Genomic DNA, 15,248 nt, shown 5'->3' on the forward strand with positions numbered 1-15,248 from the left:
TTTTACAGATAAGAAACCAAGCTTGGATAGGTAAGAAAGGAATAAAACCTTGCCAAGCTATCACAGTTAATCAACCAAGTCTGTACCAGAGGCTACATAGGAATGACTCTGATGCCCAGGCTTTTTCAAATTAAGCTGCCTGGTACTGCCTTCATTCAGTTTGAATATTTTATTATTGACTGTGAAATCAGAGACATGCCCCTGTTAAGTCACAGCCAGGTCCTAGGCAACAGAAGCCCTAAGCAATCACCACACTGGGCTTAATCCCAATAGTGAGCGAATATACAGGAACCGCCCCCCAAAGCAACATCCTCATTCCCCTCATGAATCCATAGTACAAAGCGCCCACTACCATGCTCCTTACCGTGATATTCTTAATGATCTGCTGCACCAAGATGGCGTTGGTTAGCATGTGGGTCCTGAGAGGTGCGTGCTGAAGCAGCAGACGGAGCAGCTGGCCCACCACAGGCAGCTCCTCCGGCCCAACTCTGTTCACCCGCAGGCTCTGCAGCATCAGCCTGAGGACCCGCGGCAGAAGGGTCAGGATGGAGACACAGACCCCCCAGAGCTTATCCCTACAGTAATGGAGAGAGAGATCAGTCAGTGAGCAAACACACACTGGAAAAGTCCCTTTTCACATTCCCCCAAGCTGAAATGTCCTTTTGAGAAATGTGTTTTCTGATAAAACACCACAAACCATAACTAATATGAATTGTATTCATCAGAACAAAATAAGCAAATCCAATGAAGAATTAGCTGTTCTCCCCTATTTTATGGATTTTAGGAAGCTAGCAATCAGTACTTTCCCAGGCTTAACATATAATACAGAACTAGCCAGAGAACAGAATGATCGCTACATGCATACCCATTATTCATCAACACTCTTTACAAAGAGAAAGACATCCTCACCAGGATTCAGAATGGATTTCAGAAAGTAGCTGATAAGGGCACTGTAACTATGCCACTTATATGTAGGTCATGGAAGGACAGGCAGTTAAGTCTAAATTACCAAATAACATCATTTCTCTTAGTATCTTTATAAAGCAGCAACAAAAAATTTTATAGTAGAGACAGATGAACTTTTAGCTAGCCTAACCACATCCTAGAAATACTCATTTGGAAGGCGAGACTACTGACTGCTAAGAGCTCTACCCAACCTGTTAGCAGTTTGTACACCTGGAGTATACAACCCTTCCAGTACCCAAATCATTCTTAGAGAACAACACTGCCAGGTCTCGACAGAGTAGTCCTTTTACCAATGACTCCACATACAGTAATGGCCTCTAAGGTGAATAACGAATTGTAGGCTAACCAGATCCTCTTAAAGAGGCTTTATTCAGTATGTGGATTGATGCAAAAGCAGGCTGGGATAGCCACGTGTATGTAAGAAGAGAGAAAGTGAGACTGTAGACATAGCTCATGATAAGACAATGGCCCAAAGATAAAGACAGCAAAATGCAGAAGAAAAGAACAGAACAGAGAAAGCTGCTTTGGTTCTTGCTAGATTTCTATTCCTAGTCCTTTGGGTTTTATAAGTTACTCCTAGGTAATAGTCCGATAGCTCCATTTTCTGGTTGTATTAATTTGAGTGGATTCCAAATAATCACAGGCCCTTCTAAAAACCATACAGTCAGGATCAAAAGCCAGACAGATGAAACTTCTAGGTGCCAGAAACTATAATAAAATTAATATAAAGATGACCAACAGGGGAACAGAACTGAAGAATTTTAGGGCTACGATTTATAACAGTCAACAGTGCTGAAAGCTGAAGCTTCAGGCCCCAGGTATGGAGGGAAGAAAGCTTGAACTGGGCTCCCTGCATGGAGTAGAAGCCAAGAAAATGCAAATGAACAACTCAAATTGGTCAAGCCCAACTTTTTAGCCAGTTATTTGTGAAATCAAAGGCTCACAGTTAATTGACTGGCACTCTCATCATTTTGTCATCTTACAAACACATGCTCCAGTGGAGAAGAAGTTGCTCAAAAAGGAATTTTAAGTAACAAAGACTCTGGCTGTCAATTGTAACGTCACCCTAAGACATGACAGGACCCTGCTATCAACTATTCCAATACCCAGCATCGTGGGTTTTGTTTTGTTTTGAAGAGACTAGGCCATGCTCTGCCACTCAGGCTGGAGTGCAATGGCATGATCATAGCTCACTGCAGCCTCAAATTCCTGGGCTCAAGGGATCCTCCTAACTCAGTTTCCCAACTAATGCTGTTCTTACACTACTATGGCAGTGTTAAGCAGCTGTGACAGGATTGAACATCCCACAAAATTTAAAGTATTTAGTATGTGACCCTTTACAGAAAAAGTTACTGACTCCAGTAAAGAGAAACACAAATGAAACATAGCTAAATAAATCAATATGAATGAATTTCACAATGTTGAATCAAATTACAAAAAATGTGTAATATGATTCCTATTACATAAAATTCAAAATTATGCAAAACAAAAATGATACTGTTCACAAATGCACATAAAACCATTTTTTTACAAAAGCAATGAAGTTGATCAACACAAAAGTGATTTGGAGCAGGGGAGCGTAGAAGAGAAACGTATCTGTGGCGAGTACGTGAAGAGTTTACGTGCTGACAATATTCTATTTGTGAACCTAGAGCTGGTTAAATGGATGTTCAGTTTACACTTACCCTTTTAACTACCTATTATTTTCATGTCATTTAAAAGTTCAAAAATGACCAGAAAGGCACACATCACAACGTTAACAGCAGGTAATAAAATGATTTATTTTCTCATATTTGCTCACCTGTTAGGTTTTAAAATTCTCACTGTAACAGGTTTTTAAATACGCATACCAATACAAATACAAGCATAAGAATACTTGTTTAAAAATTAAAGTAGAATCTTCTAAACTGTCCTTGAAGCTTTAGCCTGAATATTATATAGGAGCAAAAGTATTTATTAAAAACACTAGCATCTCAGAACAATTTCTTAAATCCAAGAATATAAAATTCTCCCCCGGCTAGCTCTAATGAAGCTAAAAACAAAATACAAGGTTTGTATAATAGCCCGTACTCCTACGGGTAGAATTATTTTTCTTGCCAGACATATAGCAATGTTAATAAGGGAAAGCTCTCAAGAAACTTTATAATGCCATCTAACTCTTCTAATTTGTACCTTCAAGAAAATAAAACTCAAAACTAAAAAATCTTACTGCAACGTAAAGGGGATTTGTGAAGGAACAAAGAAAAAGCTAGCTAGGTTTCCCCAAACTCTCTGAAAGAGAAGTTAACACATTTCCATAACCTAATTCTCTTTAACTCTCTCTTATTTATATATTTAATGGGGCAGGGCTGTAGAGAAAAAATTGAAGTTAAAGAATAAAAACCATTACCTCTTTCTTAGATGTTCTGCTTCCCCTTTCTCTAGAGTAAGCAGAAAATAAAGAAGACTGTAGCAACAAGAAGCCAGAAATGGCAGTAGAGTCTCACTAACTATGCAAGTATGATCCAGGAGCTTACAGATAACACCAAAAACACAGCCAGCCGTGCTGTCAGGAATTACAGTCAACCCAACCTAAGCAGGAAAAATAGGAGATTAATTACCTCTTCACAATAGCTCTTTCCCACCAAAAAAAGCCAAAACCCCTTAACTGTAGAGTTAACTTTACATCACTTCTGCTTAAAACTAGTATATACATAACATGGGCCACTTGCCACACCTTAAGGGCCTATTTTCCTTTCAGAATCAATCCCTAAGTTAAATGACTCTGAAAACATGCAAAGTCAAGAAATACCATTAACTCAAATCCACTGCCTCTCCTTCATGACAAAAATCTTCTAAAATTTTCTAGACATTACAATTTTACTAGTGGTCAGAAATAACTAAAGGGATTGTTTCATGCAGCCAAAGAAAATCTTGATAGCAACAATGACAGTTAAAAAAAATGTATATTATTCAAAGTGGAAAACTCTGCTATCTGGCACCACCTCATCCAAGGTAATTAAATACAAAGAGTTCATTTTACAATTAGCCTTCCTCTGTCCTCTGATTAGGCTAATCATTCAGACATGAATAAAGAAAACATAACTCTGGAGTCACTAAGAGACATTAGTATACTTAACATTTTACTGTTTCGCTGCCAAGAAACCCCCAGCAGGCCAGATAGGTCATTACAGTATGCTAATTCACATAGACTATACTGTATGCACTGTCCCTAAGGTAGAGTCTAACTTGTAACTATATATACACATGGTTTCAATCTTCTGGAAACTACTGTTCAGTATTCATAATAAATGTCTGCAGACTCCAAAGTCTTAACCTCCTCCATCAGGCTGTCTGAAAATAGTGGCCAAGACTGACTTACACGTGGAACCTAAATCTCTAGAGGGGAAGTGGGGAAAAAAGTGGGCATCTCTGATGACACACGGACAAGGACTGAAGTTTCACAGCAGGGTGAAAGAGTATTACAAATTCAAAACAGTGCTCTCTTCTAACTTACGGGAAATAACATTTTAAAAGAGAAAAGGGGGGTTGATGTGCCTATAAAATTATCTAAACAAGTGTGTCTCTCAAAGCTATAGTTTGGGAGCCCTCCCCTGCACTACAATATATAATAATAAAAAGCCAAAGAGAAAAATAATAGAGGAAGTTAAAAGCAGTTATGGAGTCATACCTAATGTGAATTTAAAACCAATGGGAATGAGACTCAGCATCAGATGACTAGTTAGCGTCAAGAGTAAAGCCCCCTGTTTCCAATGACCATGTCTAATACCTGTCAGGGGATGTGTCTACTTTGGGTCCCAAACCTTGTAGGCAGGACATGAGGCACATGTGAATTTTAAGAGCATTCTAAGTCAGAAAAGGCCTTTAATTTTAAGATCCCTTATTTTACAAACATAGAAATTAAGGTCCTAGGAAAATAAGTTTTCCCAAGGTCACATAATTAATTAGTAACAGCCAAGAAAAACACCAAGATTTCTCAGTCCTTACCATGACATCACCTTATGAGAGGCAATGATATCATTAAGCTTAGAATTCCAGACATGTTCTCTGACTATGGCAAACTCAGTCTTAACCAATAAATCTTTGTGGTTTCTTTGTTGTTTGTTTTTTTTTTTTTTTAAGAGAAAAAAAAATTACAGATATTTACCAAATGCTTACTGATGGCACTTTGCAGGATATCAAAACTCTGATTTCGTGCAGGGATAACCAATAAACTGTGAAAAACTGCCTGTCAGAAAAGGAGAAAACCAGTAACCAAATCAGAATATTTTAGGTCAGAAACAAGTTCAACAGATACTTTTTTTTAACCTACTTGCTCTACTAACAGGAAACTCCTAACAAAAAACTCAAATGTCAAAAGTCAAAAAATCAGACCTCATATATGGCCTAATTTTCCAAATAATTCATCTATTAACACTCCACTGAGTATTGAGCTAGCCCCTATTAAGGTGCCAAGCACAGGAATCAAAGAATGTGAATCTCTTTTCTTTCTCACACCCCTTAGGCAACTTACAATCAACCAAGATGGAGACGATTGTTAAGCAAAAACAATGTGTAACGAGACCAATTTTCTCCTCATCAACATTATTAGGAAATATTACTCAAGGACCTGCACATGGGGCAGCACTTGTGGCTCAGTAAGTAGGGCACGGCCCCATATACCGAAGGTGGAGGGTTTGAACCCAGCCCCAGCCAAACTACAACAAAAAAATGGCTGGGTGTTGTGGCAGGCGCCTGTAGTCCCAACTACTCAGGAGGCTAAGGCAAGAGAATCGCCTAAGCCCAAGAGCTGGAAGTCGCTGTGAGCTGTGATACCACAGCACTCCACTGAGGGCAACAAAGTGAGACTCTGTTTCTTTAAAAAAAAAAAAAAAAAAAAAGGCCCTCGGGCGGTACCCGTGGCTCAAAGGAATAGGGTACTGCCCCATATACCAGAGGTGGTGGGTTCAAACGTGCCCCAGCCAAAAACAGCAAAAAAAAAAAAAGGACCTGCAAGTCATTTTGCTTACATCAGTTTCCAAGAATCCGTAGATGACATTAGGGAGACTTACCATTTTTCTACTAAGTGCTACAATAGAAAGATCTGAGTAATATCAACAAAGAGCTGATGCCTCCTTCCCAGTTGGAGAAACGTATCACAGAAAATGCCCAGGTCAATTTAATCACAACCCTGCCTCCTATTCTTTAATGGTAAAAGTACAAGTAAATCTACATGAAAAAAAAGAAAATGGACTTGGAATAAAACCCCTACTATTCTTTTCTTTTTTTATTTTTAATAAAAACATGAAAAACTAGTATATACATAACATGGGCCACTTGCCACACCTTAAGGGCCTTTGTTGTTTAAATTGGAGTACAATGGCACAATCATAGCCCACTGCAGCCTCCAACTCCTGGGCTCAAAAGGGATCCCTCTGCTTCAGCCTCCTGAGGAGCTAAAAATGTAGGCACGTGCCCCCACACCTTGTGATTTTTTTTCTTTTTAAGAAGAGTCTTGCTCTGACACCCAGGCTTCAGTGCAATAGTGTGATAACAGCTCACTATATCCTCAAACTACTGGGTTCAAGTGATCCTTCTGCCTCAGGCTATAGAGTAGTTAGCTGGAACCTACAGATGCAGGCCACCATACTCAGCTAAATTTTTTATCTTCTGTAGAGACAGGGTCTCGCTGTGTTGCTCTAGCTGATCTTGACTTCCTGGCCTCAAGTGATCCTCCTACCTTAGCCTCCCAAAATACTAGGATCACTGGCATAAGCCACTAAACCAAGCCCAGGCTAATTTTTTTAAGTTTTTGTGGAGACATGTTCTCACTATATTGCCCACCTCAGGCTGAAACTCCTGGGCTCACATGATTCTCCAGCCTCAGCCCCGAAAGAGCTAAGATTCCAGGCACGAGAAACTATGCCCGGTCCTACCCCCACTATTTCTAATTTTCTAAGTTCTCAAAAAAAAAAATCAGGTAGAGTCAAGACCAGTATACCAAGTCCTTCAAAGACATCAGGCATAACACAAACTCCAGAATCTGGTAGAGTATAGTACTACAATAAAATATGTACAAAAATCACATTCACAAGACAAAGGTAAGCCTGTGGAAGGAAGAATGTCTCTCTAGGAAAGACCGGTCAAGCTAAGTATAAAGGAACTGTCAATCAGCCCTCAGAAATCAAGACTTCTTACATTATTATGTAGTATTTGAAGGTGGGAAGATAAAAATCAATAACTCTATACATTATTTCTCTATAAAATCCCTTATGGATTGGTTATTATCCAGAGTGTTTAAGTGGCAACTTTCTTATCTTTTATAGCTATAATTAACAATGAAACCACTTATTTCAATGCTATTTTCCTACCACAAAGCAAACAGTAAATATTTTCATTAATAAAAGGTAAAAAGCACATTTGAAAAGTACCCATTCAATAATAAATGATCCCTTCATTTCTTCCCTTCTGCTTTCCCTTCCCTTCCTGAACAATTCCATTCTTAAGCCACTGGGTGGAGCCAAGCTAGGTTAACATGGCACAGGGGTGGGAGAGCTAAGGTAGCTGTAGCCCTGGGCAGGCTATCTATCCCCAAGAGCCAGAGTCCAAATGAAGTGAAGACAGAGGAACAATAGACTAATTAATCAAGTCAGTAAATATAAACATATTAAGAATAAAGGGAACCAAGTTTCTCACTTTCAGAGAAGGCAGGTACAAAAATGAAACAAAATAACTAGAATGAACTCTGTAGTGTTTGTTGAATTCCTGATTTCTGTCCACTAAGAGTGTGTAGAAGCAACATCTCTTAACAATGAGCAGACCTAGACTCTACATGTCTACTAAATACCATTCATTCATCACTGTTCTTTATAGAAAACTGATTTACCATAGTTACTGTAGTATAACATCTTCTTTCATTTGAAAATGAGAGAAAACACCTGCATTCTTCCTAAGTCTCTTAACTAAAAAGTTGTATGCAATACCCTAACTGTAAGAATTTAAGGTTCCCTGAGGGTTTACAAGTCACCATACAGAGCCTGAGAGACAGAGGAAAGCTGAAAGCCCAAAGCTGAACAAAATCTACAAGTAAATACAGTATGGTAATAAGAAGATAGATCTATGTCACAGTACCCTATCAGGCACTATGGGTAACAAAAAGAACATATATTGTCACTGAATCATTACTAGAGTCAATTTCCTGAGAGAAATATGTTAACTACCTATAAATGACACAGTCCCTGGAGAGAGGAACACAAAGAAAATTCAGATTGAATAAAGAAGTAAATCTATCAACCAAATAAAATCAACTGGTATAGCAACAAAACAGAAGAATCGGGTTATAACTTGAATCTAGAGGCTACCCTGTTGACAATATTGACAAAGAGGTTAAAAAGATAAATCCAACTATTTTTAGCCAAGCATTTTGAGGTTTACAAGAAAGACTATAGTCAGTGTTCTGGCCAGAGGCCTCTTGAATCATTTTAAAAATATATATATATCAGCCAACAGAGAAAGTAACCTTAGATTTTGTATGAAAGATTAAAACCAAAATTACTCAGAGTGATATTCTGTGTTCTTATTGGACAAGCACCTTTTAATGCAAGGGAACATTTTAAGAAATAAAGACTAGAAGTTAATTAACTTCTAAATGAAATTTCTCTGTATTTAAGTATTTACAATATTAAAGACAATTTTGCCTATTAGGGAAAAGATCAGCCTTGTAATTCCAATTTAAAATATGTTAGTAGCCAGGTGTGGTAGTATGCACTTGTAGTCCCAGCTACCTGGGAGGCAGGGGCAGGATGATCCTTTGAGCCCAAGAGTCTGAGGCCAGTTTAGGCAATATATTGACCCTGACTCTAAAAAACAAAACAAAGTAATTTTTTAAAATAGTAATTAATTTAATCTTATAGTTTTAATGTTGTTTCATTGTTTCACTAAATAGTACTAAAACCTAAGATATTAAGATTTACCTTATCTATAAGTTAATTTATGAAATAGCTATAAGATTTGCTTTAATTATTTGTGAAGGTTTGTCAGAAAACTGAAGTAACTACCAATATAGAATATATTAAGGTTATTTAAACACTTTAAAATTTTAATTAACTTTGTAAAAGAAATAAAAATAATCAAAGTCCTCCTGTAAATTTACTTATTTTTATTTTAAAATTTAAGACTTGTAAGGTGAACTTCAAAAACTTAAGGAAGAATTAAAGTTATAAATTTAACTTTCATAAGCTGTATTTTAATTGTTTTAACTCTCATAAGCTGTATTTTAATTGTTTGGGGGTTTTTGTTTTTGTTTTTTGAGACAGAGGCACTCTGTCATCCTGGGTAGAGTGCTGTGGCATCATCATAGTTCACAGCACACCTCAAACTCTTAAACTCAAGCAATCCTCTTGCCTCAGTTTCCCAAGTAGCTGGAACTACTGGCTAGTTTTTCTATTTTTCTATTCTTTTAGTAGAGTTTTTCTACTAGTTTTTTTTATTTTTAGTAGAGCTGGAGTCTCACTCTTACCCACTAGTCTCAAACTCGTGAGCTCAAGGGATTTATACACCTCAGTCTCTGAGAGTGCTAGAATTACAGGTGTGAGCCACCATGCCCGGCCTGTATTTTCTTTTTTTTTTTTTTGAGACAAAGTCTCACTTTGTCTCCATGAGTAGAAGAGTACCGTAGCGTCATAGCTCACGGCATCCTAAAACTCTTAGGCTCAAGAGATCCTCTTGCCTCAGTTTTTCTACTTTTAGTAGAGACGGGAGTCTAACTCTTGCTCAGACTGGTTTTGAACTCCTGAGCTCAGGTAATCTACCCACCTCAGCCTCCAAAAGTGCTAAGATTACAGGCATGAGCCACCACGCCTGGCCCTTATATTTTAATTCGTAAGAGCAAAGGAACTAGTGAATCATTTTTTGTTTAAAAAGCAACCTTCAAGGACAATGACTCCTACTTACATCTTACTCTTTCATCCCTTAATAAAGCAAACTCTTCCACTTCCATGAAGCTTTCCCTCTTTTAAACAGATGGATCCATCCTATGCTAATAAAATTGTCTTTATCATTCTAACTGCTGATTTGTTCTGTTCTAATGATACAACTTACAATGAAAAATAGTCCCCTTTATAAATTTGTTATCTCTTATCCAATATTAAATATAAGTGCTTTCAGAATACAGATCCTATCTTGTATCACTATTCTCTAACTCTAAAAACATCTCACACAGGCAACTCTAGTATAGTAACTACTGGTGGTTGATGAAAGAATTTTAATTAATTACCAGTTTCTTTTTAAATGTGCTATTACCTCTGTTACTTCCCAATGATGTAAAAACTGATCCAAGTCTGTAAGATAGAGAAGCACAGGGGAAAGCTGCGTCTGGATGACATGAGGAACTCCTCGAAGGTTCTGAAGCCAAGTCAATTCATCTTTTGAAAACCCTAATGCAGGTAACAAATAAAGCCAATGAAAAAATAAATATATCACAAAGCAATAATATTCTTGATAATTTTGAAAAACAGATGACATGTTGAGTAAGCCCTTCCTCAAGCTGCCTTTTCTCTATTTCATTTAGAAATAACAATGAGGCTGTTAAATTCATGTAATTACATACAGAAAGGATGTGACCTGACCCAATCTATAATATAGCAAGAAACAGGTTTTCTCCTTCTACTAGGATTTTACCATTTTTACTTAAAAGGCATAACCTTTCCAACACATTTTTAAAAGCAAATGAACAAGTAAAAGCAATACACTCCTTTAATAAATACCACTTTATGTTCTTATAGACCTTCAAATATGTTCTTATATAGACCTTCAAATGTTTTAAAACTGCACTACCCCTAAAAGTCTTTTTTTTTTTAAATTTTGACAGCACATATGTAGTACCTTCAACAAAACTTCTGATTCCCTTACTATCTCTATTACACTTGGCCTAACCTTCAGAGACTACCTGTCACAGTCCCTGCTGCAAGGTGGCTGTCAGAATGATCAAAATACACTTGACATGGCCTGGCCCCTAGCTATCTGCTTTGTGGTTCAGATCGCTATACATCTATGAGTGCAGCCTAAAGAGGCATCATCTAGTTTAATACCACAGTAGTGACTGCTACTATGAGTATTTCTACTAATGAGCTACTATGAGTATCTGCTACTAATGAGCTTTCTAAAATCACTAAAAACTTTGACAGGTACTACTACTATTAAAAATAAAGGCTCTCAAAAAATAAATAAATAAATAAAGGCTCTCACTCTCATCTCAGAGGCATACATTCAGAAATACCAAATAAATATGCAGGAGCTTACATTTATCATTTGAAATATTTATCTTGTTAGATCCAGCTTAGTATTAGAACCAGTCATATATATATATACTTTTAAGAACTAGTCATATTCTTTTTGGATTCTGACAATATATTAACTAATACTCCTAATTTCAAGTCTCCATATAATTTGAAAAAAATCTTATCATCATCCAAGTATAAAATGGAAATACTGAAATGGTATAACTATTTAAAACAATAGCAATACTACTAATACATCTTACTTAAACCATTTTTACTCATCTTAGCAATTTTGTTTTGAGGGCAAATAGAATGTAGAAAACAGCTAATCAAAATCTGCTGTTATTTATCAGGTTGAACATTTTAGACATGTTTAAAAATAAATATTCTACTCATCAATTTTTTTTAACCCTTTGACTGCGGAGCACTCAGCATCATTCACACCAAGTGAACATCTTATACAAAGGCAGCACTGTTCCCAGTCAGAAGGCTAAAGTATGCAATGAGATTCTCTCTGGCTATTTTGAAAAGAGCCAATTAGGTACAATTCACTGTAAATAATGATGAGATTAAAGTTAAACAATTAAGACAATGAAGGAAATAAAAACATAATCACGTGGCATTCAAATAATCCTCAAGTATTTGGTTCTTGAACTATGAGATCTTTAAAGATGAACCATCCATCTTCCTGCCTCAGGAGCCTGACAATGTAGGGTACAAATATTCCTTCAAAGAGTTCCACTTATTAATCATAGTAAAAAATCATTCCAAGATAGAATATTTATCATCTTCCAAACTGAGAACCAAACAGATAAGACAGCAAATCTTAGAAGAAGTTATTCGTACTAGGTGTTTTCCTTTTTTTAACCTGGCAGAAGAATATGGTTACCTGTAAGTGTGGAAAATAAGAAGCTCAAATAGTCCACATCACTCATCGAACAGTCTTTCACAGAATACTTCCACCCAGAAAATGAGGATCTATAATAAACAATGGGAGAATTACCAAAAGTGACCGACCTGACAGACTTGAAAATAACACAGTATATAATCATTTTTCTATTCTGAAAACAAGTCTGATTTAATAGCTTAAAATAAAAACTACCCTGTACATTGTTCCAATTTCACAGATAAGGACTCAAGTGCCATAACAGAAAAATTTGAAATTCAAACATATTTATGTAAAGTTTCATTAAAAAGCACACTTGATAGATATACATAATGTAACAGAAAATCCCCTCCCCCATTTGAAAAATCAGACCCAAGAAGCCAAGATGAAGTTTTGCTTTTCCATAGTAGGTTCAGCTGCTACGTATTTATTTACCATTTGATTTTTTTAGAAAGTCGTACCCTCATTAAATTAGTTAAAATAAAACAAGCTCCAGCTTTCCTACCTAAGCAAAAGTATCTTAATTAGGCAAAGAAAACTCTTCTTTACAGCCACTATAAAATAACCATGTATTCCTATTCTTAGCAAAGTTGTAACTAAGTCTATTTCACAATAGGGTAGGCTAAGTTATTGGCACAGGATTCAAAGAAATAGCTAAATGTAAACCAGCTACTCATTATACAAGGATTATTTGGTTTTTGCTATAAGCTTCCAGTGTCTCCTTTAAAAATCCTCTTCAGAAAAAATTAAATAAATAAAAATTCCCTTCAGCATAAAGCTAGGAAGAAAGAGCAAATGTCAACCAGAATGATCACATGCAACAAGCTGAGAATACAAATTTTATCATGTGCATTTGAACAAATGTCAGACAAAGTTAGGAATTTCTGATTCACCTCCACGCACTTAGTAATTTTTTATTGTTATAATACTTGCATTTATATTTATTAACATTCTTAAGCTTGGGGAAGAATTAAAATAATGAAAACTCTTCTGAGTGTCATTGCCAGGTTATAACCAAAGGTCTTTGGAGGCAGGATCATAAACTAAGGAGGTTATAAAAGGCCATAGATGCTCAAAAGAAAGGAGTACAAAACAGTGGGCAGAAAACAAACTAATATCCCACTGAACCCAGTGAAAACAGGAAGCAATTGTGCCATCCAGTGGCTAAAAAGAATTGCAAATCTATTCAGTAGTTAAGTCTATCTGGGACAAATGACAAGCAATGTATCATACTGTCTTTAAAACTATGAACATCATATATACCTATACAGTCCAAGCAAGAACACTTCCGAGAGGAAAGGGGGTGCTATTAGTAATTCTGCTAGGACAGAAGGAGTAAACTACAACTATTCCTGGCAGAACAGGTCATACAGTCACCCAACTTACAACCCACACCAAATTTTTTATCCAAGTCAATCTTGCCCTCCTTAGAGATTTTAATTTCACACTATAGATTACCTTTCCATATTTAAGCTTTATGTCTCCAATCCAGCTATAAATAAACCAGAGGTAGAGAGGTAAATTGAGAAAAGACTATTGGATGTGAGTATGGAGCAACACAAGTACAACAATATGATGAAAAAGTCAAATTCTAAGGAATTATATAAGTGGCTGGTAAAAAGGTAGGAACAAATCTAAGTACAGCTTTTTAAAAAAAACAAGCGAAGGCCAGGTGCAATGGGTCACGCCTGTAATCCTAGCACTCTGGGAGGCTGAGATGAGAGAGGACTGCTTGAGCTGAGGAGTTCCAGACCAGCTTGAGCAAGAGAGAGACTCTAGGGTCTCTACTAAAAATAGAAAAAATAGCTGGGCATGGTAGCAGGCACCTGTAGACCCAGTTACTTCAGAGACTGAGGCAAGAGGATTACTTGTGCCCAAGAGAAGAAGTACTCTAAAGAGAAATCCAATGCTATAAAATAACCCAACATATCTAAAGGAACAAAGCTGTAGTTCTAAATTCTGAGCCTATAAAAAGTGATATATACCATTGGTTCAAGAAAACTAAAAAGTCCTAGTTATTTAAAAAAGAGATTACTTTAAATAGGAACAAAACATCTACAGAGAAAAGAAGCCTACTAATGGACTCTACAAATAGTAAAAAGCAAAACTTAATTTGGTGGACTTTGAACTACAATGACAATCTGCTTTTAATTTAATGATTGTGAGCCTCTATTATCAGTGTTCATAAATTAATATATTTTCCAACCTGTCACCATAAATCTCCACAAAAGGAAAAAAGTAGAAAAGGCAAGATTCTTGAAAATATACTTGACAAAAGTTATTAAGTGTAAGTGAATCAAAACTAATGTTGGTAAAGATATTAAATGTAGCTTCTATGAAGAATCACTTTCAAGAAATGTTTAAAAGGTGATTTTAACTGAACATTAGTAAGGAACAGAGTGCCCTCTACTGGAAGTTAATAAATACAAAACTACTAAGTTACAAGTAGTAATATCTCATTTTAAAAGCCTAGCATTGGCTAAAAGCCTAGCATTGGCGGCACCTGTAGCTCAGTGGGTAGAGTGCTGGCCATATACATGGAGGCTGGTGGGTTGGAACCTGGCCCGGGCCAGCTAAAACAACAACTGCAACCAAAAAATTAAATAAATAAATAAAAACCTAGCATTAAATAAATGCATAATTACACTAAACAAAGTGCAGAATTGTTTTTATTTCTTCTTTTTGTTTGAGACAGAATCAATCACTCTGGGTAGAGTGCTGGGGCATCATAGCTCACAGCAACCTCAAACTCTTGGGCTCAAGCAATTCTCTTGCCTTAAGCCTCCAAAGACACCCACCACAAAGCCCCGCTATTTTTAGAGATGGGGTCCACTCTTGCCCAGGCTGGTCTTGAACTTCTGAGCTCAAGCAATCTACCCCCCTCAGCCTTCCAGAGTGCTGGGGTTATAGATGTGAGCCACCACATCTGGCCCAGAATTATTTTTATTTCTAAGGAAGAAAAACTTAAGAAACTAATCAATGGGCTTGGCGCCTGTGGCTCAAGTGGCTAAGGCGCCAGTCACATACACCTAAGGTGGCGGGTTCAAATCCAGCCCAGACCTGCCAAACAACAATGATGGCTGCAACCAAAAAATAGCATGGTGTTGTGGAGGGCGCCTGTGGTCCCAGCTACTTGGGAG

At 36.9% G+C, this 15,248-nt stretch overlaps 1 protein-coding gene across 3 annotated transcripts in view; it reads right to left on the bottom strand.

Moving 5' to 3' along the window:
• The window catches only part of TEX10 (testis expressed 10), a 46,241-nt gene that overhangs the window by 1,109 nt on the left and 29,884 nt on the right, over positions 1–15,248 (bottom strand). Inside the window, exons 10-14 of one of the 3 annotated variants that reach the window (XM_003785171.3) lie at positions 12,112–12,200; positions 10,246–10,379; positions 5,114–5,194; positions 3,356–3,537; positions 365–575 (exon numbers count right to left, since the gene is read on the bottom strand). In XM_003785171.3, coding sequence (XP_003785219.1) covers positions 365–575; positions 3,356–3,537; positions 5,114–5,194; positions 10,246–10,379; positions 12,112–12,200 — 697 coding nt within the window. Of the gene's footprint in view, positions 1–218; positions 576–3,355; positions 3,538–5,113; positions 5,195–10,245; positions 10,380–12,111; positions 12,201–15,248 lie in introns of those variants that run through there. The other 2 variants (XM_023510473.1, XR_002772161.1) reach the window with 2 other exon arrangements.

The sequence above is a fragment of the Otolemur garnettii genome, unplaced genomic scaffold (assembly GCF_000181295.1).
Source record: "Otolemur garnettii isolate 467f Iridium unplaced genomic scaffold, OtoGar3 scaffold00014, whole genome shotgun sequence".
Lineage (NCBI taxonomy): Eukaryota > Metazoa > Chordata > Mammalia > Primates > Galagidae > Otolemur > Otolemur garnettii.